We start from the raw sequence: 21,387 nt of genomic DNA on the forward strand, positions 1-21,387 counted from the left end.
TTTGGAAACCTAATATCATTACCTTTTAACCACGGTATATTCAGACCAGGTGTCTACTGATCACAGAGCTGCACATGTATATAATATTCGCACATACATTTAACATGAGGACTTGTTTGACTCTGGTTTCTTTTGTTTTCACCTTGAGACACCCCCGAGTACTGTATTTTTCGTACACACAAGCAAGGCGATGCTTTAAGTGTTATATTGTACTTCCTGGTCGCGTCTGGCTCAATCTATGCTTTCAATTATCAAAACCTTGCTATGGCCACTGTTATAGTGACCATAATGCTTATACTATCCCTGCAAGAAAATCTCTATTACCCATATTTTTTAAATTGTTTACACTAGTGTGTACATCTATCAAAGTGTGTTAACAGTGTTTACAACATAATATTAATGTTATGTCAGAAAACTATAGAATTGTCAAGATTGTTAATTCTCATCTTTTTAATTAATTACCATTTTATAATGGTCATAGCCACTACAATGCTGCTGACTACAGGTTTTTCTCTAACAACCACTTGTATAAAGAAATGTCTGGTCCCAAGGTGGCCGTTATACACAGGTTCCACTGTATTCACTGTGAAAAAAGAGGAATATAAGATGATATATCTAATGGCTTAAACTATACAAATAATCTCAGTATAGTCTTGCATTATACTAACTATCTTATAGTTTAGTATAAACCCCATCTTATATTATGGGAAACAGATTATACTTTAGTTTAATACACATTCTTCGTATGGCTTTGTTTACTTAACTAAATGTAATAACTTTTTAGCTTCACCATCAGATCTCATTATTGTCTTATTTTTATAGCTTCACCATCCCATGTGACTTAAGATTTTTTTTACTGTACCAAACAAAGTCATGATGATTTTACAATAAGTAGCTACACTTCTGTTAATCACTATATCTATAGCTAACTAGCTTCAGTTTGTTGTGATAATTTCATACACACACATTTTCATATGGCAAAGCATATAATACCAGAAAAATTAATTATTCAATCTAAGAGTCATACAAATCTAGATTTTCTTGCACAGTTAGCACACCTGCAAAACTTCGTAGTAATGCTTGTCTAAAATTGAAGGGGTCAGTGGTGTGCGCATGCGTATTAAATGCAATTAAGTCGCCATCTTTGTCGCTATTGTTGTATCATAGGTTGTAAATGTGAGTGATATGGTGGTGTGCTCGGACGGTGTATCTCGCGGAGAGAGTGTGCGCGATCGGCGCCATCACCACGATGATAGTTATGGACCACAACTGTACATCTCTGCTGGCCTGTTACAGTAGTGGTGAAGTGGCGCGGTCAAGTGGACAATTCCTTCAATGGCAGCCATCAAAAACAGCTCTAGATGAGTAAGTATTAGACTAAAATGATAGCTTGTACGATAGGTTTAGCCGTATTAAATTGTTTATTGTGTATTGTATGACAATGGCCTGCAAATGATTCAACTTTGGTGTTGCTGTGTACGTATTAGATGTTTTATATCCTGTTATCTCAGCTTATGGCCGATGATGAGTGGACACAGTTCATCAGCCATCAACGGTAAGAGTATGCATGGTCTGCTCTTATGATTTTGCATATTATCTCTTCAGAGGTACAGTTTCTTGTCGAACCTCTTGGTTCTACAGGCTGTCAGTGTACAACATCTGCAGTGTTAGTTTCCTTCAATGGCAGCTGCTTCCGTTAAAGAATCTGGTAGCGACCATGTGTGGACTTTTTGGTCTTTTTTCACGGAGTTGTTCAACGTCATCTTCTAATTACTTACAGCTGTAAGTGCATTAAGCCTGATTGTGTTTTTATTCATTTTCTTTTCAATAGGGTAGGAATTACAGACTTGGTCTCAGTTCTAGGAGATTCTTCATGTTGCTAACATCTGTAAGTAAGTACACTGAGAGTGTCCAGTATACAATTTATATTTACCTTCGTTTAGGTTTGTGGATCATTTCTTTTGGGAACCGGTCTCATTTCTTCATGTTTTTCATCAACAGCTGACGGCTGCTACCTCGTCTGGCACTGTAAATGAGTTGAGTGCTTTCAAGAACCTGTTCCATCTTGTTTGTCCTTATTTCACTGACCATGCTCGTATTGCTAACAAAAGTAAGTTCACTGAGAGTATGCAAATTATATTATATTTAGTCTTGTTTCAGTTGTACTTAGTGATTACAAGATTCTTGGACTTGGTTATCAGTGTATCAGATGCTTCTTGTGAGCTTACGTACACATTAGCCCAACAAAGTCACATACTAAGTGGCTGTTTTATGTCTGGTTAGACTCACTGATAACACCTGTAAGTACACCAAGTAATCCAGAATATGAATTATGTTTGCCTCCTTTTAGGGTTGTGAGACCTGGTTTTATCAGACTTGTCTTAGTTGTACATGGATTGTCCGTCTCAGTTTTAAAAGATTGTTACAAACTGTAAGTACAATGATTGTTCAGTATATGCATTATATTTACCATCTTTAATAGAGTTGTGGGACCTAGCCGCCGTTCTACATGGTAATGCTAGGTTTCCAGACAAGGACTCGGTTTTATGAGATTCTTATTGTTACAAACTGTAAGTCCCAACAATTGTCCAGAATAAACATTATATTTACCATCTTTATATTAGAGCTGTGGGACAGTTCTACCAGACGGCTAACAGATTGTCATAGAGTTCTACATAGTGATGATAATACAGGTAATTTGTAATGAAGCTTGTGAATTGTATTTACTGTCTTACCTGCTGCAGTTGGATAAAGACTGATAAATGATTTGATACTGTCATGGCCAAGGAGACATTGATTTACTAGCTGTACCTATTGTGGTTTTAACATATTTACAGAATTAAATTCTAATTATAGAAATTATTTAATTAAGGTAGCCACAGATTATAGGAAAGTAAAAAAGTACAGTAGTATAGTAACCAATATATGGTTGAAATAGGCTTAGTATAGTCTGATAATACACCGCACTATACTAGTGATTTAATCTCTAATATATGACTGTCTTAAATGTATTCAATAAGCTTGTTATAGTAAAGTCCTAATCTATTAATATATGCTGTACTATTTCATTCCAATACTAACATAATAAGACTGTTATAGACCTTATTATTCTGAGCTTTTTTCACAGTGATTGTTAGCAGAGTAGGTACAATTGAGAGACAACAGAGTACATGACCTGATAACAAAGTGCTCACAATGACATTTGGACTATTCCATTCATTAGATACTGAAATGTTTGTGATAATACTACTGCAGGTGCTATGTGCATAATTCTACAATGTGCATTATATAGAATATTAGACCATCAAGTGGATATGTAGTCTGTTAACATTTCTTAGCACTTCATTTAGAGGTCAATATCACTCTCCAACACCATCTCAGCATTAGTGACCACTTCATCAGGGCCATCATCTGGTGATCAACATCAATGATGTCATGATAACATGTGGCCAGCTTACTGTTAGTTGTATCATCATTGTGTGTAGTGGCTGATAGCTGCTTCCCACAGTAGACTCTGTATACCTGTACAGTGGATAGTATGATGTACATATCCCTCATCATAAAGCTATGTTTGACTTTGCATGCATGTATGTACTCTTGGAATGTTTGTGTGACACCATTTCTACCTGTTAAACTATTATAATATTGTACAAATACAAAACTAATTGTAAACAACATAGAGTGCACACATGCGGTGTGCTACACACTACACAAAGATTAACCCCAGTATGTACTTACACATACACACACACTACACACACAAGCAAAGCAAAACCTTTGGTTACTGTCACGCCCACCCAGTGAGCCAGCACTGGGACACCTAGGAGTCATTGCAGGCAAATCTCCTGGTAGCAGGACTGGTAATTCCCGCAGGAGGTTGTACCATGTCCCACAGTTGAAGGTGTGGGCACCCGAAGCCCCACCTGGACCTTCACCCAGGCCACTATGCGAGACATGGACAGTTGAGCAGTTACTTCCCCAGTTTACACCAGGTACCCACTGATGTTACAGCTGGGTGAGCTGCTTCTCCAGTTGACACCAGGCCACCAGGTCCCCATTTTAACAGCTGGGAAGACTGGAGCTGTGTGAGTAAAGTTTTGCGCTCAAGGAAACAGCAACAACACCAATTTTGCATAACCAGGAATTGAACCTGGATTACCAGGCTGATGATGAAGTCACTTGGCTATGCTGCCTCACATACGCGTGTGCGCACACACATTCATACACACGAATTCTGCACACAACATACATACATACCTACACATATATGGATTATACAGTCCACTGCATATGCTCTGTATACATAGTTATAACATGTTAGCTAACCTTTGGTGCAAATAACAAAAAGGTTATTGGGTATAACCAGAGCCATTCACGAAGTGCCATAACTAGCAGAGCTACCTGTGCATTGTTCACCTCAAGAATGATGACAATCACTTCACACAATGAAGATGGTAATATTGCTAGCATTGTAATCAACTTAATGACAGCAAATTTGTGGTATTTCTCATATTTCCGATCCTCAGGAAAATACATCTTTGCCTGGTATGCCAAAAAAATACTTGAATATAGCAAAATATTTCTTCCAAATAACAGTACAGAATCAAACACATATTGATGACTTCCTCTACAAGTAAAGTGGACCTTCACATGAGTAGGATCATCCTACAGTAATGGAATATTACATTGTTACGAGCAGTCGATATTATCATCTAGTCAAAATAAATTCAACATAATTGAATATATATGCACCTTGAGAAAATCTCTATACAGTACCCTAATAAAGCAGTCAGATGCTAGATAAAACAATTAACTACGCACAAAATCTTTCACCTGGAAGTATACCCTCCCCAACCTCAGCTATATGATGCCAAAAACATGTTTGTAGCCTTGAGCCCCTCCCCTCTCTATATTTTCGGTGCTTCTTTGCCTCCGATTGTAATTATGTGAGGAGACTTTGAGAAAGATGCATGATATTTTATTTTGTTTATTATGGTTTTACAGCACAAGTGCTGAAGGACTATACCCTGAATATTCTAGCTCTTTCTCCATCCTTATCTCGGAATATCTCTAGATGTATATGCCTCTGTATAGTAATATTTGGAATGTTTTACTACTGAACTGGGTGATGAACAAGTTGTCAGCCTGGGGCACAGGGAAAGCAAGCATGTTGTCGCAGGTCAATGATTCTAGCTCACAACAAAGACTCAGCTCAATATATATCACTCCAATGATGCTTAAACGTGACAGAATGTTATTTGACATTGACTGATGCATTGCTGCATTGCAATAATTGGTTGAAGTACCTTAGTGTCAGATTATTATCAATGATTAGCAAATGGTCAGAGAAATGATTGCTATGCAGTGTGTCACCAGATATGCAGCAATAACTTGCTGCATGTCACATGGTGTCAATTATGGCCACCAAATTCTGGAGGACACTTTTTGCAAGTTATAGATAGATAGCAGATCTACTGCACAGCACTAACAGTAACAATGGAGAGTTCTTGATCTTGATAGAGAACATAACTAGAAGAACAACGGCTTATGACAGTACTTATACTACACAGATGAAATATTGGTGATATACACCGTATGATATCAGTAACAATGCATATAGATATATTGGTATTGGTACAGCCTAGAATTTTCATCATGGCTACAGAATTATGAGAACAACTTTAAACCCAGTGTGCACATATAGGGACCACTGTAAAGGTATTTGCAGTTTAGAAGAAATTAGAGTAACAGCTGTAGAGTTATAAGACAAAACCCAGGATCAAAATACTCTAATAGAACAGTCATCAATTTGGCACATATTTCTTGTTGAGGGTGCATTAGGCACTTAAATTAACTGTGAAGAAAATTATTATGTTGCAATGGACAAGACTATTACCTCATCAACACTTGTTTCAGATTGTAAAGTGATAGTATTTGTTATAGCTTGGATGATCAGCACCAAGATAGTCGGTGACACTATTGCCATGATCAGTACAAGCAAATATTTTTCACTAAGGTGTTTCTGTATGGAACAAACGGGCAAACTAAATTATCACATCTTTGAATGATTCAAACACTTACCCTGTAAACCAGTGCATTCAAGATACTTGTGATTTTTCTAGAGTTTTGCCAGATCTTTATGATAATTGTGCCAAGAGCTACTGAGAAAGCTAGTTTTGTCATCCAATATCTTATCTGAGTATTCAACATCATTTACTAGTACAGCATATTATATTATCGGTACTCACATTACAAATAGCAGTGGTTGCAGCTGTACTCATTGTAGGGGTGAGAATGATGGTGTGTAGTACAACTCCAATGAAACCTACTAGAACTGCTGTTAAGATTACAGAGTTGAGGAGATGACTGCTTCTCTTTACAACCCTACATGTAGATAATGATCACCATTTTACAGTATAGCCAGCACATGAACTACAGTTACATAGTAATGTACAAGTACTGTAATACAAATGTTCCAGTATAGATTTTGTACATACAGATGGTTCCTGTAGTAGACAGTGAACAGAAGGAAACAAAATGCAGACAGTATTCCAGGTGTGGTAAAGATTGCTACAACAATGACTTCAGCCTGACTGCGTAGCAATATGGGACTGGGACCATCTTTGGGAGTATATCCACCTGCAGGACGTGTAGCTGCATATTAAAGTGTTAATTGTAGTACTGTACAGGTTACCTTGCCATGTCAGAGTTTGTCCTGGTAGTTCAACTAAACCATTTGATGGGTCAAAGATCATCACAGGTACTGCCACACCATCTATAGCACATGTAGTCATCATCCTCACATGTGTGTAATCCAATATACCTCTGTATTGTATTAGATGGACTGAAGGATTGTTTCTGTTCCCATTTCCTTGAAATGACACTGTTCCCTACAAAGAAGCACTGATGTGGTACAGTTGCAATAATGTAGCTATTTGTTTTAGCGAGAAGTGTTTTGCTGTGAATCATGAACAGACCTAAATGTGATGTCTGAGAAGAGTAATAAATAAGAACTTTGTTAAATAGAAGATCTTGGTTACTATAATTATTGGTATAGTTGTATTTACTCTTGGCCCTGCACAGACCACCCTCATGCGTATTCATGCACATCCTGCAAGTAAGTATGTAATATTATACCATTAGCATACACAATGGTAGCTATACATCTACTAACTGATATTCCCTCAAATGACACGTTAGCAACAGCTTCAGTGAACACATTTGCCATTTCAACTGAATCATACGTGAAGTCTTCCAGTCTTCCCAATCCTCTATCTTCCAGTATTGATATGGATGAGTTTAAGGCAAGAGCAATGGTCCACATTGCATCATATATATAACCATAGTTGAGAAATATATCTGTTGTGACTGATCCTGAAGAATTTTCAATTTCAATCAAATCCTCCTCAAATTGTGACACATTCTAAATGAATGGTGTAGCTAGGCAATAAATTGTACCACATCATATCTATTAACATCTCTACCTGGTCAGAGACTATTATTCTAGACAGGTTAGTTACAGGTAGACTGTTTCCAAGACCTCCTAAAGTGTGCTCTAGAGTAGCTTTTATTTTGTTAGCAGAACATGAAGTGTCATTTCCTGCACTCCACCAGTTAGCTTTAAACCATCCAGGTAGAAACCATACAAAATCTGGTCCTGCTAACCTCTCCCTGATTACCTGCGGGAATATATTGATTGATTACTGTAAAGCAAAAAAATAAAATAAAAATTAACAATCATTAACAGGAGCCTCCATATCAAAATTTTGCAATTCTCTTATACATAATTCAATTTATTGTCAAAGTACTTGGTCAAATTAATTTGCCAAAATTTTCAGACATCAACTTTTGATGTGAGTGATGTGTAGAAAGTTTAGCTACAATATTAGCTGCACTACTGTATCATTTTACATTTCTTTCTGGTTGCTGCTAACTGGAATATATTATACAGAACGTGCTTCAGATTAGTCCCAAAATGAAAGTTGAATCACTGTATCCACGGTATCCTGTATTTCTACCTGAAATATATTTGTTCTATTATAGTATATTGCTGCGCCACTCAAGAAACAGAAGATGACATGATTTTCTGGCGGCATAAAATGTGACTTAGCTAATAATCAAGGAATAATAGTACTTAGCATATAATACTTTAATACTTGTAGCTAGACAAGTTGAATAGTTACGTTTCAAGCTACTGCAGAGGTTCACCTCAAGAGCAATTATTTAGACTCTGAACCAAACCCACACATCTATACTGCTCCACACCAGTCTGAGCCAATCAGCTCAAATTTGAAGTGTATTATACATAGAGCTGAACTAGTACTGAGAAAAACAAAGCAGAATCCATGCGATTTTGTGTTCTGACACTAGGCCAATGGAGTGCCATATTGTCTTACAATACCCTGCTCAAGAGGTGTTTATCAAATCTAACTTATTTAGTTATTATACCTTTACAACTGTTTGTATAGCAAAGAAATGCCACATTAGCTTGGCTCATTACACTTCCCTCTGAGAATTCAGTGGATGTTATTAGAACTAAATACCAGTGAATATCAGAAGAAAATATATCACACAATAGTTTGTATACTAATCACATTCCATATCACCTACCATACACCAGAAGTGTACAGCTACGGTGTGAGGTATCCAAGTTATTATAATCCTTGCATTGACTCTCTGAGGAATAGTAATGATGACATTAACAACTGCACAGACCCACCTTAACACTTTTGATGACGTGAGTTGGATCATGTCCAAAACTTTCATGTGTCAAAACATGTATACTATTATTGGTTAACCGATCAACAGTGTATCTTCCAACCTAGAGTAATTGTATCATGTTATTTACGCTGTGATCTTGTATGAATGTCTTACGCTGAGGTGTAGCTCACTATCATGTGATATTACTGCAACTCTTCTCCACCGTAACTTCTTCACAACTGCCACATACCCATCAGCTACTTGTTCTGTTATTGGCACCAGTCGGTAAAATCTAGGATAGCTGAACTTGTCTTCTCCAAACAGTGAAGAAGAAGCAGTATAAGAGACCTGTGTCGATCAACAGTAAGCAATGTAAGTACAACATGTGAGCAAGAAATGTTATAGTGGGTAGTGTAAACATGTCTACCTTTGAACATGTATCATGATTATGACAGGAGCATTGTTAACATGAGCTCATTCAACAGTGAGCATGATACAGATATAGTCACACAACAAAGCTGTGTAAAATTTACATGTTCCTCCCAAAAATTAGTTTCATGAGTATGTAGGAACCTACACGCACCAGCTGACATACGTATGTGTCTATTTGACTGCATGTATGCCTGAGTCAAAATATGCCCAAAATGCTTTCCCAAAACTTTCACCTATTATGCTGTTATGCTGAGCGAACATTTTAATCAGTGAATGCTCTATTAGAACTCTATTAGAGCTCTATTAGAGTATTTCACTACAAATTAGAGAGTATCAATCTAAGGAACTATGTACAATGCATTTGAATGCTCTATTACAATTTGCACTGCCACTGACTGCTTTATTAGGGAGTATCAATCCATTTTCATGGAATTAAGCTCCATACTTTGACTAATATGCTAGCATTACACTGGCATACCACTCCAGCCTACTATGGTTTTTATTGTGCTGGTGTATTTCTAACTGCACGTAATCAGAAAATATAGCAAAGCAATTTCTAGATCCATACAGTAGCAGTCACATAATTGTAGCAAGTACGCAATCGGATATGTGCATGGTTTGGTGTTAGCTACCTGTGAAATATGTAAAAATCTTTGAGCAATTTCTCCCATCAGTTGAGTAGCTACAGAACAAGCAGTTCCAAGGATCATTAGTTTAGTTGGTTGTGATGGATCAGTTTGTTGGATGAGGTGATACACTGGTGGAATTGATGAACACTATACAATATATGACAATGCACAATAGCAGAAATTCTTTACATAATACAACTAGGCATATGTATACATAATATGCTTTGTATATGGGCCTTACCTGCTACTTGATGTATAAATACTGTCTAACATGTATAGTTCTATTTGTTAAGCTATTTTAGCCTATTTACATCACAACTTACACCAGAGTTAGCATAGTTGACTACTAGTCGATATCCTGGTAGTAGGTCACATCTCTCATTGATCTCCTCTAGAGCTAACTTCATAATGGGTATTCTGTCTATCCCATCACAATTATCCACTCTAATACCTCTAGTATCATTTACATGAACGCAAGGAAAGTATCCAATCACATGAAGGTCGTTGATACTTCTTTCACAAGTGCCTTGTGTCTGTCCCAGTCCCAGTAGCAATAATAGTAGCATAGACAACATCATCATTAGTCACTTTTGAACAGAGTAACTACAGACTACTCATATAGCTATTATATACAAGTCAGATTGTTTACCCACCTTCAGGCAACATGCCACAGTTCAGTGATGTACAATAAACATTGAATGTCATGTAATGTTGTTGAGGCAATGCTCAAAGTTAACTAACATCACAGAATACACAAGTTTTAAAGGTCACTATTCTAAGTTAATGTTTTGGTGTCCTTTACTAAGTTTTTGTACATATTGTGAGCCACAATGAGGGAAGAGGTGTGAGGACAAATGATCTTGATATCATCCAGTTCATCAATGAAGATTAATGTCCACTATAAAATGAATTACTAGCTACACAGATAAACAATGACACAACCGTGTTCTTTCATCAGTAAATGATTGACAATACACTCTATATAGATCTGTAACAATGAATATCATTATAATTATGATGAAAAGGTGGACTTCACAATGAAATAGACCTCCCCAAACAATCACGAAGTGTAATCACTAATAATACTCCTTCTTGGACTTCATTCATTTCAAAACTACCAAAATAGCTTGACAAACAGAGGACAACAAGGCAGCTAGTATTGTTGTCAGGTTGATTACAGCTGATGCATGATATAAGTTTGGGTTGATTCTTCATATAAGAGATCATGAATATGTGAAGACTTAGTTGTATAATACAATCAGTGATTTAGTTTAGTTGTTGTAGTGACAACTTCAGACATATCATCATCTAGTTTAATAACATGTAGGAGGGTACCAACAGACCCTATCAAAACTGCTACTAAAATTAGTGAGGAGCTGCTCCACTTCACAACCCTAAAATTATAAACATACTTTAATTACTTTTTCAGTAATGCTAGTAACGAAGTGATATCAAACAACACAACTTACCGGTGTTGGTTGTAATAGAGGTTAAAGATGAAGAAGAATATTGCTGATAATATCCCAATAGAAGACATAACACCAGCTATTACACACTCTGCTAAACTACTTGTTATAACTGATGGAATAGGAGCATCTCTGGGAGGTGATGTACCACCTAAAGTGTCAGTAGTTAGTCAACACACTCATCATATACCAGTATACATTACCTTGCCATTGTAAAACGTCCAATGAGAAGTTAGCATTCCCATTGTATTCTAGCACTGGCATGGCAACACCACCTATATATTATAAACAATATTTTAAGAATGTTAGTAAACATGATATTACCTCTATACTGGCGTATCTCCACTGAAGGGTACACTCTACTGCCATTCTCTTCTAGAGAGACGTGTCCCTGTGATGAGACAAGTTTAAGTGACGGCTGCTATTCCTATAACTATGGACTAACCGATATTCCTTGAAATGACACATTAGAGCGACAGCTTCAGTGAACACATTTGCCATTTCAACTGAATCATAAGTGAAGTTTTCCAGTCTTCCCAACCCTCTATCTTCCAGTATTGATATGGATAAGTTTAAGGAAAGAACAATGGTCCACATTGCATCATACACAAATACACACATCCATAGTGATAAATATATCTGTTGTAACTGAACTTGAAGCATTTTCAATTTGACATATTCCAGAAAACATTTAGAATTATATTTGATGTTACGAGCAAGCTCTTCTCAAAGTCACTTCTCAGCCGTCTGGTAAGAGATCGCAAAGAATCTCTAGCATGCAGACCAATTATCATGGGATTTAGTCTCAGTATAACGCTTTCATAATCAATTTTTAAAAATTTTCAACCTCATAGCTTCCTTTGTCATGTAAATATTTTTACACTTTTTTGGCTTAGTAAGGGGTGCACAAGCTCTCATTATCCTATCAGAGGTTTCAGAAAAATAATTCCAACAGTCATTAACAGACAGGTCAAACATGTCAGTTTCCCAATTAACAGCACTGAGGAGTGACATTATGTTATCAAAATCAGCACCATATAGATTGTATTTAGGCAAGTCATCCGAATCAATAACATGACAAAAGGAAGTAGCTATAAGATCAAAAGAAATGCTCACATGGTTACTATTCTCCAGCCCAGGAAGATAGGTAAGATTGTCAATCATATTCTCATCATTTGTCAAGGACGTGAGGGGTATTTTCCCCTCTATACCTGGTTGGCAGTCTTGTACAGTATCAATAAATACGTAACTGGAGTACTAGGGTTGATAGAAGTTAAACATACATTCTCCCAATAAATACTGCTATAATTAAATCACCACAAATGAGGTATGAGGAGGTGGATTAACAGCTTGCCTCAGCAGTTGACATAGACAAATACATAAACGTTAGTTAATATTAGTTGGATCCAACCACTTTTTACACCAATATCCTCTCAGAGGCTGGGATGCTTTGGTAGGCAGCATTATCTAAACATTTTCTAATGGATAACTTGGAGATAATTGCGGTAGCTAGAGTAGGAAAATTTGATACAATTTCCAATGGAAGTTGGTTGGTAATGATCAAGTGCAGAAATTTCAATGGTCTCATTTTAACTGGGGATGCTCAACCTATCAAATTCTGCTAATAATTGCAAATATTCAACTTTTGATTGCTTCCTATCATTTTGTGTTGATTGTAAATGATGATCAGAGTGTAATGGACATCTCAATTCCAACATAACAACACAATGGACTTGTGAGTTGTATACAACATCAGGGCAATATGAAGTTATCAGAATGGATGTTGGGATGGTAGCTTGAGGTGCTTCACAAGCCCGGTAGTTATATAAGTCAACAAAGACATGAACAAATGAATAATCAGTAAAGCCTTAATGAACATTGTAGCTAGGATAGAGAGCACCTGATTATGACAATAAGTCAATAAGTGCAGTGCTGCTGAGACAATGAAACAGGGCAACCATTCAAGACATGAGCTGTTGTGGGTTGGATGCATGGAAGCACATAATGAGCACTTGGAATTGATTACATTGTATTGACCATCTCTGAAGGTTGACAGCATGGTGGGTAAAGTATCAGAGCCAGCTCATAGGAGAATAGTTAGCTGACCAGGGAGAAATCCTACTAGAAGTCTATTCCAGGTCTTGCAAGAACTTTCCAATTCAGCAGAGCTATATACCTGAAACTTGGATTGGACAGAGAGTATCAGGTCTTCAAGTCAGTGTTCTTCGCATTGAGACTTATTGCAATTTTTTTGCTGGGCTTTACGGTACAGGGATTAAACCAGATGGTAAGGCAGATACGCACCTGTTTCTGGACATTAGCTAAGATGGAATACTCATTATCATGAATTTGCAAAGCAACAGTCACAAGATGTAGTTGTAGACCTGAGACCTAGCTCTTGAAGCCAGGGGGCAGAAGTATATAGCACTAACACATGTACATGCAGGACAACAGACTGAGCTAAGTTTTGTTACTGCTTAAATCAGCTGCTATGTGCGAGGTTAGTTGTGAACTTGTGAATAACTTTAGCTATTGATATTGCACATATAAACAGGGAAATAGAACTGACCATAGATAATACCATAATATGGGGTGTCTATTAATATTATCTATGATAATACCAACCATAGATTATTGTGCGGTTATCTAGATTAGAGCGCACTTTAATTTCACGCCACGAGAATAAATTAGTGTTAGCGGGGTATGCGTTTCACGTTGTGGACGGTGATCATTCCGATCATTCTTTTACTAGTATCAGTAGTTGTAGTAAAGTGGATCAACTACGTGGATGTGGAAAGTGAGTGAGTACGGTATTCATTTGCCCTCGCCCACTCAATGTGTGAAGAAGTAGGCAACAAACTGAGCCACTTTTAACTATGGTTCACATATAGTGATAGCATTGCCACAGTATACCTAAAGGAACACAGCAGGGGCGGATCTAGTCTCGCGTGCCAGACGGTTTGTGTGGGGGCGGTTTATTTGCCGCCCCCACACAAACCGTCTGGCACGCGAGACTAGAGTGGATCCAGGAGCTGGCAAGGGGAGGGGCACAAACATGCCAAGTTGGGGAGAGCCAGATCAAGTTCTCTTGTCAGTTGCTGCATTTTTGAAGCAGCAAATAATCACCTCTTAGTAGTGTCTCACTGTTGATTTTACCATTTTGATCTTTTCAGGTGGTTGTGAAGTCTTAAAAGCTCTGAATGTCTTAAACATTTCCCTACTTAGGTGGCCTCCCCAAAGTTGGCTCCGAGCGTGACACTTGGCCGGAATCTGGGTGGCCTGCGGATCAAGTCACGATGGGGTTGGCTTTTTTTCACCCCTTCTAGGTATTTGTCCCGTTTCACTTTAGGATATTTAGCTCAAAGATTTTCGCTTAGGCTCCTAGGCTATGGGTAAACACCTCGAACAGGCTCTGCCTTCTGTGTACACCCTCCAGTGCTTAACTGGTAAAGTAGATAATAATAATAAAACAACAGCAACACGATAATTATTTTTAGTGGTGCTTAGTATGCACGAAGGTTCTGGGTGACAATTTCAGAGCTATTTTAGCTTTGGTTCGCTTTAGTTTCAAGTGGATTTGTAATTAAAATGTGCATATTTTCATGAGTTTATTTGGAGTATGGATGGTTCCTTCCACAAGGTGAGGAGAGGGGGGGAATTTGCCCCAAATGCCCCATCCTGGATCCGCCATTGACACACGGGGCGTGGCTGGGAGTAGTCTCGCGGCGCCCGGGATTGAGCGAGTCTAGGCTGGGAGAGGTAATGTTACTAGTTGTCTATGCAAAAACAGCTAAGCTGTTTAAAAAGTGCAACCTTCAAAAGCCTGGGTGGAAAGGTAGTGAAACGCAAGGAGGCAGGCAATGCAAATCAAAAAATCAATTTGCATTATTGGCATTAACATTGTTACAGCCGTTTGTTAGCTGCCACCACATTTCCGGAGTTGAGCAATGTAAAAATCAAAAATTTTGTGCATTTACAAGCAATCTCAAATATGGAAGTCTTAATATTTCAAGGATAAAATTTTACTATTGACCTCCAAACCTCAGAATCAGTGAAAAATTCTTCAAGATATTTATAGTTACCCACACAAGAAAACCTTGAGCCTTAAATTGTGACAATAACCATATGTGTGGTTGTGTGATTTGGAGGAGGGGGGTAGCTATATAAAATATTTTTGCATTTTTTTCATACAAAATATTATGGCATAAAACCGAGCATAAAACACATGTATGTGTGTTAAGTGATTGCTCTCTTTTCTTTTTTTTTTTGCTCTATTAGATATCTTCTTTTTCCTCAACTTGTTTGTTTGATTTTCTACTAGCTAGCTACACCAATAATTTTTCAAAATTTCCAAACATGTTTAGGCAGTCGATGTAGCATCACGCTCTGGTGCTCCTAGGAATAATTGGTGGAAATAAAAAAGAATATTGCTAGAAAGAATTATAAATCAAAAGAATCCATAATGATTTTTAGAGTGTCCCATTGGAGACACATTCTGAAAATGATCTTGTATGTTCAGTAAATAGGGTTTGCAGCTTGTTTGCTAATTTGAGGAAGATACTAGATTCAAAACATGAATCATGAATATCTTAGCCAAGTAATTTCAATACTGTCATTATAATACAGTACTTAGAGTTAACTTCACTGTAGTTATTTCTTGTGCCGCACATGTCAACATTGGTAGTTTATGTTAACAGGTTACTACAAGGACAAGAGGATTATACTAACTGGAGCATCAGAAGGTATTGGGAAGGATCTTGCCATTAGACTATCTCAGTTAGGAGCTAGGTATGGTTAGTGATTGTCCAGTAATGTGAAGTTGATGTAACTGTGTGTAGACTGGTGATAGCTGCTCGTACTGAGAGCAAGTTGAAGGATACTCAAAAGTTATGTCAGAAATATTCACAAGATGTGTTTGTGGTGAGAGCAGATGTTGGGAAAGAGGAGGACAACAAGTGAAGATAATCATGTAGTAGTGATTTGTGTGTCTAGTGTGATATTTGTAGGTTACTAGTTAGTGAAGCTGTTAAACATTTGGGAGGGATTGACATCTTGATACTCAATGCTGCCTATTCTCCTCCTCCAACAATGTTCACAGATTACGAGGACCCGGTAAGACCACACCCACTTCATATCAGTTATATTGTATACTATACTGTAGGGTGAAACCTTCCTCGGTGTTTACAAGTAAGTGTTATTGCTTAGTGTATAGTTATAAATGTTTAAACTTTGAATAGTAACCATATTCATTGCAAATCAATATATCCACTGTAATCATCAGGCATAACTAATTTTTTCAAATTTCAGCTAAACATTTCCCAGTGTTCATAGCCACTTTCAGTGACAGTACTGCATAGCCAGAAGAAACTTGCCAACTTCAGCTGAAGTTTTAATTTTGCAGTGTTTTACCAGCAACATGTGTCCTGCTGTGTAAACTACAATAGTGTACGTACAATTATAATATTAACTACATTACTTTTCTCTGGCTTTTCTTATGCTGTACAGCCATGTACTCACAAGCAGTCATGCTATTATATCATGTATCTGTCCACTCCATCAGCTGCATACACAATGAGGTGTCTGGGAGATCTGGAAAACGAAACTTTGAATTTAATTGTAATTCTGGGAAATCAAGGGATATGGGAACAATTTAAATATTGAAGTATTCAAATGATTTGCTAATAGAACAGTTACTCTTTTGCAGACCAACGCATGTAGAAGTCCCTGTTATACATTCATCACACAGCACACACTTTGTATAAACATCGTTATTGTTACATAACAGAGTGAATGTTCTTCAAGGAGTCTACCTCACCAAGTTTTCATTAGATCACTTGAGGGAAAGTCATGGTACTATACTAGCTGTATCTTCAATGTCAGGTAGATACTGTTTGTGAATGCTGCAACACTTACTGTGTAATTTAGGATGGCTGGGGCTGCCAATGTTTGCATCCTACACTGCTAGTAAACATGCTCTACATGGTAACCATAGCAACTTAGTGACTTACCATGATTATGTTATACAGGATATTTTGGTAGCCTAAATATGGAGTTTCAGTTGAGACAAGAGAACATCTCGGTTGTTATAATGCCATTACCTTTTGTGTACACTAATAGAGCTGTTGAGAACATGAAGGTTAAATCCAAGTTGATGTTTGAACCAGGGATAACTTCTGAGGTGAGCAATATTGATGGCTGTAGTAGCCATTAATAACTACAGATACTGAGGTATGTACGAAGCACCCAAGCCAGCCAGATACATAAAACAACTTTACTGTAACAGCCAGCAACTTTGAGCATGTAATTCGTGTCAAGAAGGGGCTGGGGTTCTAGCTTGGTAATGCCATGGCCTAGCTGTAAATCGAAGACAAAAAAAAGGTCACTACCTGCTGGCAATAGTTTCCCTCCAACAACTATATCTCTACACTTCTCCTCTAAAGAATACTGTGACTGCTCTATTAGAGTATATTGAATTGTTGATGCTATTGAGCTAGGCTCTCCATTACAGCTATAGATAACCCACCATAATTTTTTTCACAGGGGCTACAGTCCTCCTTTCCCTCCATTCTCTGTTGCCCCTGTTCTTATGAAGAAGTTTGCAACATTTTTGTACTTAATCATGGAAAAACAGTAAATTTCACTAACTAATCTGCAGAGCTAATTCACAGTGCTTTTATTTCATTGTAACACTGATTTAGTAGGTGTCAGAATTCCATTAAAGCATTCAGCAAATATTGGCCATTCAATTTGTCATAGAATAAGAAAGTGATTTTCAACCTTACAATAATGAGCTTTAATGTTCTCTGATTTCCTTTGGCTCATTTAAATCGTCATTCACTGTTCTTTCCAAATCTAGTCCGGAATCTAATCATGCATACCAGTCACAGGTTATTATGTAATTTATTACTGCCATGAAATGCTACATTTTGTATTGAGCATCAGTGTATTATGGGGAATTTGCTACACTGGGTTGGTTTAGGCCACTTTGGCATACCAGAATTGGGTATCGTTGTGCTCACAGAGAGCACATGTTACTCCCAGAAGTTCTAAACAGACACCAGGCAGGCGGTGCACAATAATTAATTTCATTTTTTAACAATAGGAAATGCCTGTTCCAGCTGGCCACGAACAAAGTATAGCAAATGTCCACAAACTTCTTAATGTGTAGGGCTGTTCAGTGCTGAACTCCTCACCCACACTGTCCCACATGTTTCTGTAGCCACTACAGGTTGCCATTTCTCTGATTGGGCTTGGGTCTGCTTTAGTCTGCATCAAATCCATGTTATTCACCCTCCGTAAAAACTCCCTTTATATTTATGGTATCATGTAGGACAACTGATAGAGAATATTTGGTATCACTTATAGACCTTGATTTTTGTGTTGCTATGTACAATAACCATGAGCTGCTTTGGTAGGATTGTGTGGAGAGGATGATCAGAACACTACCATTAAAGAGACTATACTGCTACATCACATGGGATGCATACTTCATCGGTCACCTCTACTCTCTGTGTCCCTACTGGTTTGACTATTCTGCCACTTATTTCATGCAAATGTTTTCTGATGCCATCAAATGATCACCCCACTACCTTGAACTATTTGAAATGTTATAGATGTCTTCATTATCAATTTAGTAGCAATACCTAGGTTTAACTTATCATACCGATATATATATATATATATATATATATACATATATTGTAGTTATTTATTTATTCAACAATATAATAATACATAGTCTATATATGCTTGAGAGTGTCAGTAAACAAATAATACTAAAACATTAAAATGTCTCAAATATGTTAGCTACCCACTTTGAAACCTCAGTGGTGCTACCACAGCTGTAAAGTAGAGCTATTAAACATTATTGTTTATGGATATACAAACACAGGATAAACTATGTTATAAATAGTTTAGGCACTAGGCCTTTGTTCATATCCATATCCTAACTCATGTTCCCAGTAAAAGTCTAATTGAATAAAGAAATGTTTGATGCAGACACCACATATTCAGGAAGTGAATTCCAACAATTAATGACTCTGAGTGAAAAAATTATGGCGTAGTGTTGTTCTTGGCTGTTTTTATAGAGCTTCGTGGAGTGTCCTCTGGTGGGCTGAAATTGGTTCAACACAAATAACTGTGACCATTCAATGTTGTAATATCCTTTCAAAATCTATTATGTTTCTATAAGGTCCCCTCGTTGACGTCGACAATATACAATGAATATAGATAGTCCTAACTTTTGCAATCTAGTTGTGTATGGAAGTCTTCCGTTTCCTTTGACAAGCTTTGTAGCTCTCATTTGCACCTTTTCAAGCAAATCCATGTCCTTAGCCAGGTAAGGACACCACAGCTGAACACAGTATTCTAAATGTGGCCTCACATAAGTTTTGTACAAAAACATGAAAAGATCCTTAGACATGCTTCTCCTTACCATACCGAGAAATCTATTAGCATTTGAGACAGCTTTCTGACAGTGAAGGCTAGATTCCACCTTGTTTGTAGTCCATACACCAAGATCTTTCTCATAAGATACATCATGTAAGTTTGTAAAACCCCCAAGTGTAGTTGTATCAGATACATGATAGAGTGTGGCGTTTTGCCAATGTGCATAACCTTGCATTTATCAAAATTCAAATTTAGGAGCAATGATCTAGACCAGTCCTGCAAGTTATTCAAATCTTGTTGAAACTTAGCAATATTGTGAATAGTCTCAATAATTGAGTATAACTTTGTATCATCAGCAAAAATTTCCAGGTCACACTGTATAACTTCCACTATAATATACAGGATAATCCCATGCAACTATCATACTTTAGACCGTTTTCGTTGCAGCTGGCAGGCAGCAGTTGTTGACCTATGGGATTCAATTCCACCAAATATTCTATTAGAAGGTCACACAAATGGATGGCGGACTGTTTTACAGAACATACAAAGATATATTATGACTCTATAATAACTGTGTATATAGCTATGTCTTGTACTTTTCTACAGCGAGGTTTACAAAACGTAAAAATAAAATAAAATTAAAAGAAACGGTCCAAGTACAGATCCCTGTGGGACCCCGCTTGTTACTTCAAGCCATTCTGAATTCTCTACATTCATGACTACCCTTTGTAAATGATTAAAGCTGTCAACCACGTCAAAAGTTTGCCACCAAATCCATAACCAGCTATAGTTTTCTAACAAGCCTACAGTGAGGCACTGAGTCAAAAGCTTTTCTGTAATCTAAGTAAATGACATCAATACCATAACCATCATCTACTGCATGGGTCCAGTTCTCATATGTCTCCAACAAATTAGTAAAACATGACTTTTTAGTCACAAAGCCATATTGGCATTGAGTTACTATGTCATTGTCTGTTAAATAGTGCATTATCTTTTAACGTATTAAGGATTCCAGGATTTTGACTATCTGTGATGTCAAACTATAATTGTTCGTGCTAGTTTTGGAACCTTTCTTAAAAATAAGAGTAGTGTTTGCTTTTTCCCATTCATTAGGAAGTGTGCCACTATTCAAGGAATATGTAAACAAGACTTCTTGCACAGTTCTTCAATGGCCGAGGATGCAAATTATCAGGACCAGGAGTCTTATTTGGGTTCAGTGACTAAAAATATTTTATGCAACTGAATTTTATTTTACAACATTAGATCTAGTATTGTAATCGTTATAAATGTGTCGGTGTGGTAAAAGCATACCACATATTATTATATAGATCACAATAATGCAGTTTGTTGGGGGTTAGTTTGTATAGCGGAAAATGAATACATGCTGAGACACAGGGCATTAATTCTCTAATAGAACAGGCCTAGCTAGGTGTACATGTGCAACTGTGCATTTAATTACGTAAAGTTCATTCACCAGTATACAGCTGATATCGAGGGGTTAAATTTTTGCTTTTTCAAAGTAGTTGGGAGCTGACAGTGAAAAATATTCCACATTACATTTGGGATTGTTTGCAAAATGCAAATCATGCACAAAATCTTTATATGCATTACTCGGTCTCCACCCCAAAATATTTATTTGCTTTAATATTATATATTAAGTGCTGTGACCACTAGATCAGGTGGGTGCACATGTGATGTAATAAGCATAAAATAATATTATTATAAATGTCACGTCTATCAATTTTTATTTAATGGTCACCCATGTTGTATCT

The 21,387-nt window shown here is 37.1% G+C and overlaps 2 protein-coding genes across 2 annotated transcripts; one reads left to right on the plus strand and one right to left on the minus strand.

Annotated features, from left to right (window-relative positions):
* Positions 1-7,090: 7,090 nt before the first annotated feature.
* LOC136266528 (gamma-aminobutyric acid type B receptor subunit 2-like) lies at positions 7,091-9,803 on the minus strand. The gene is made up of 7 exons (XM_066061536.1): positions 9,765-9,803; positions 8,875-9,048; positions 8,720-8,821; positions 8,611-8,676; positions 7,485-7,679; positions 7,175-7,423; positions 7,091-7,111 (listed from the first exon to the last, which is right to left on the minus strand). The coding sequence occupies exons 1-7, from the start codon at positions 9,801-9,803 to the stop codon at positions 7,091-7,093; spliced, it is 846 nt and encodes a 281-aa protein (XP_065917608.1).
* Positions 9,804-13,889: 4,086 nt separating this feature from the next.
* Positions 13,890-18,980, plus strand: LOC136266096 (hydroxysteroid 11-beta-dehydrogenase 1-like protein B). The gene is made up of 9 exons (XM_066061058.1): positions 13,890-14,024; positions 15,925-16,015; positions 16,066-16,182; positions 16,234-16,339; positions 16,389-16,414; positions 17,013-17,107; positions 17,153-17,209; positions 17,254-17,405; positions 18,643-18,980. Exons 1-9 carry the CDS (start codon positions 13,931-13,933, stop codon positions 18,802-18,804), a joined length of 900 nt encoding a protein of 299 aa, XP_065917130.1. The 5' UTR covers positions 13,890-13,930; the 3' UTR covers positions 18,805-18,980.
* Positions 18,981-21,387: the final 2,407 nt, after the last annotated feature.

This window comes from Dysidea avara, chromosome 9 (genome assembly GCF_963678975.1).
Source record: "Dysidea avara chromosome 9, odDysAvar1.4, whole genome shotgun sequence".
In the NCBI taxonomy this organism is placed as follows: Eukaryota; Metazoa; Porifera; class Demospongiae; order Dictyoceratida; family Dysideidae; genus Dysidea; species Dysidea avara.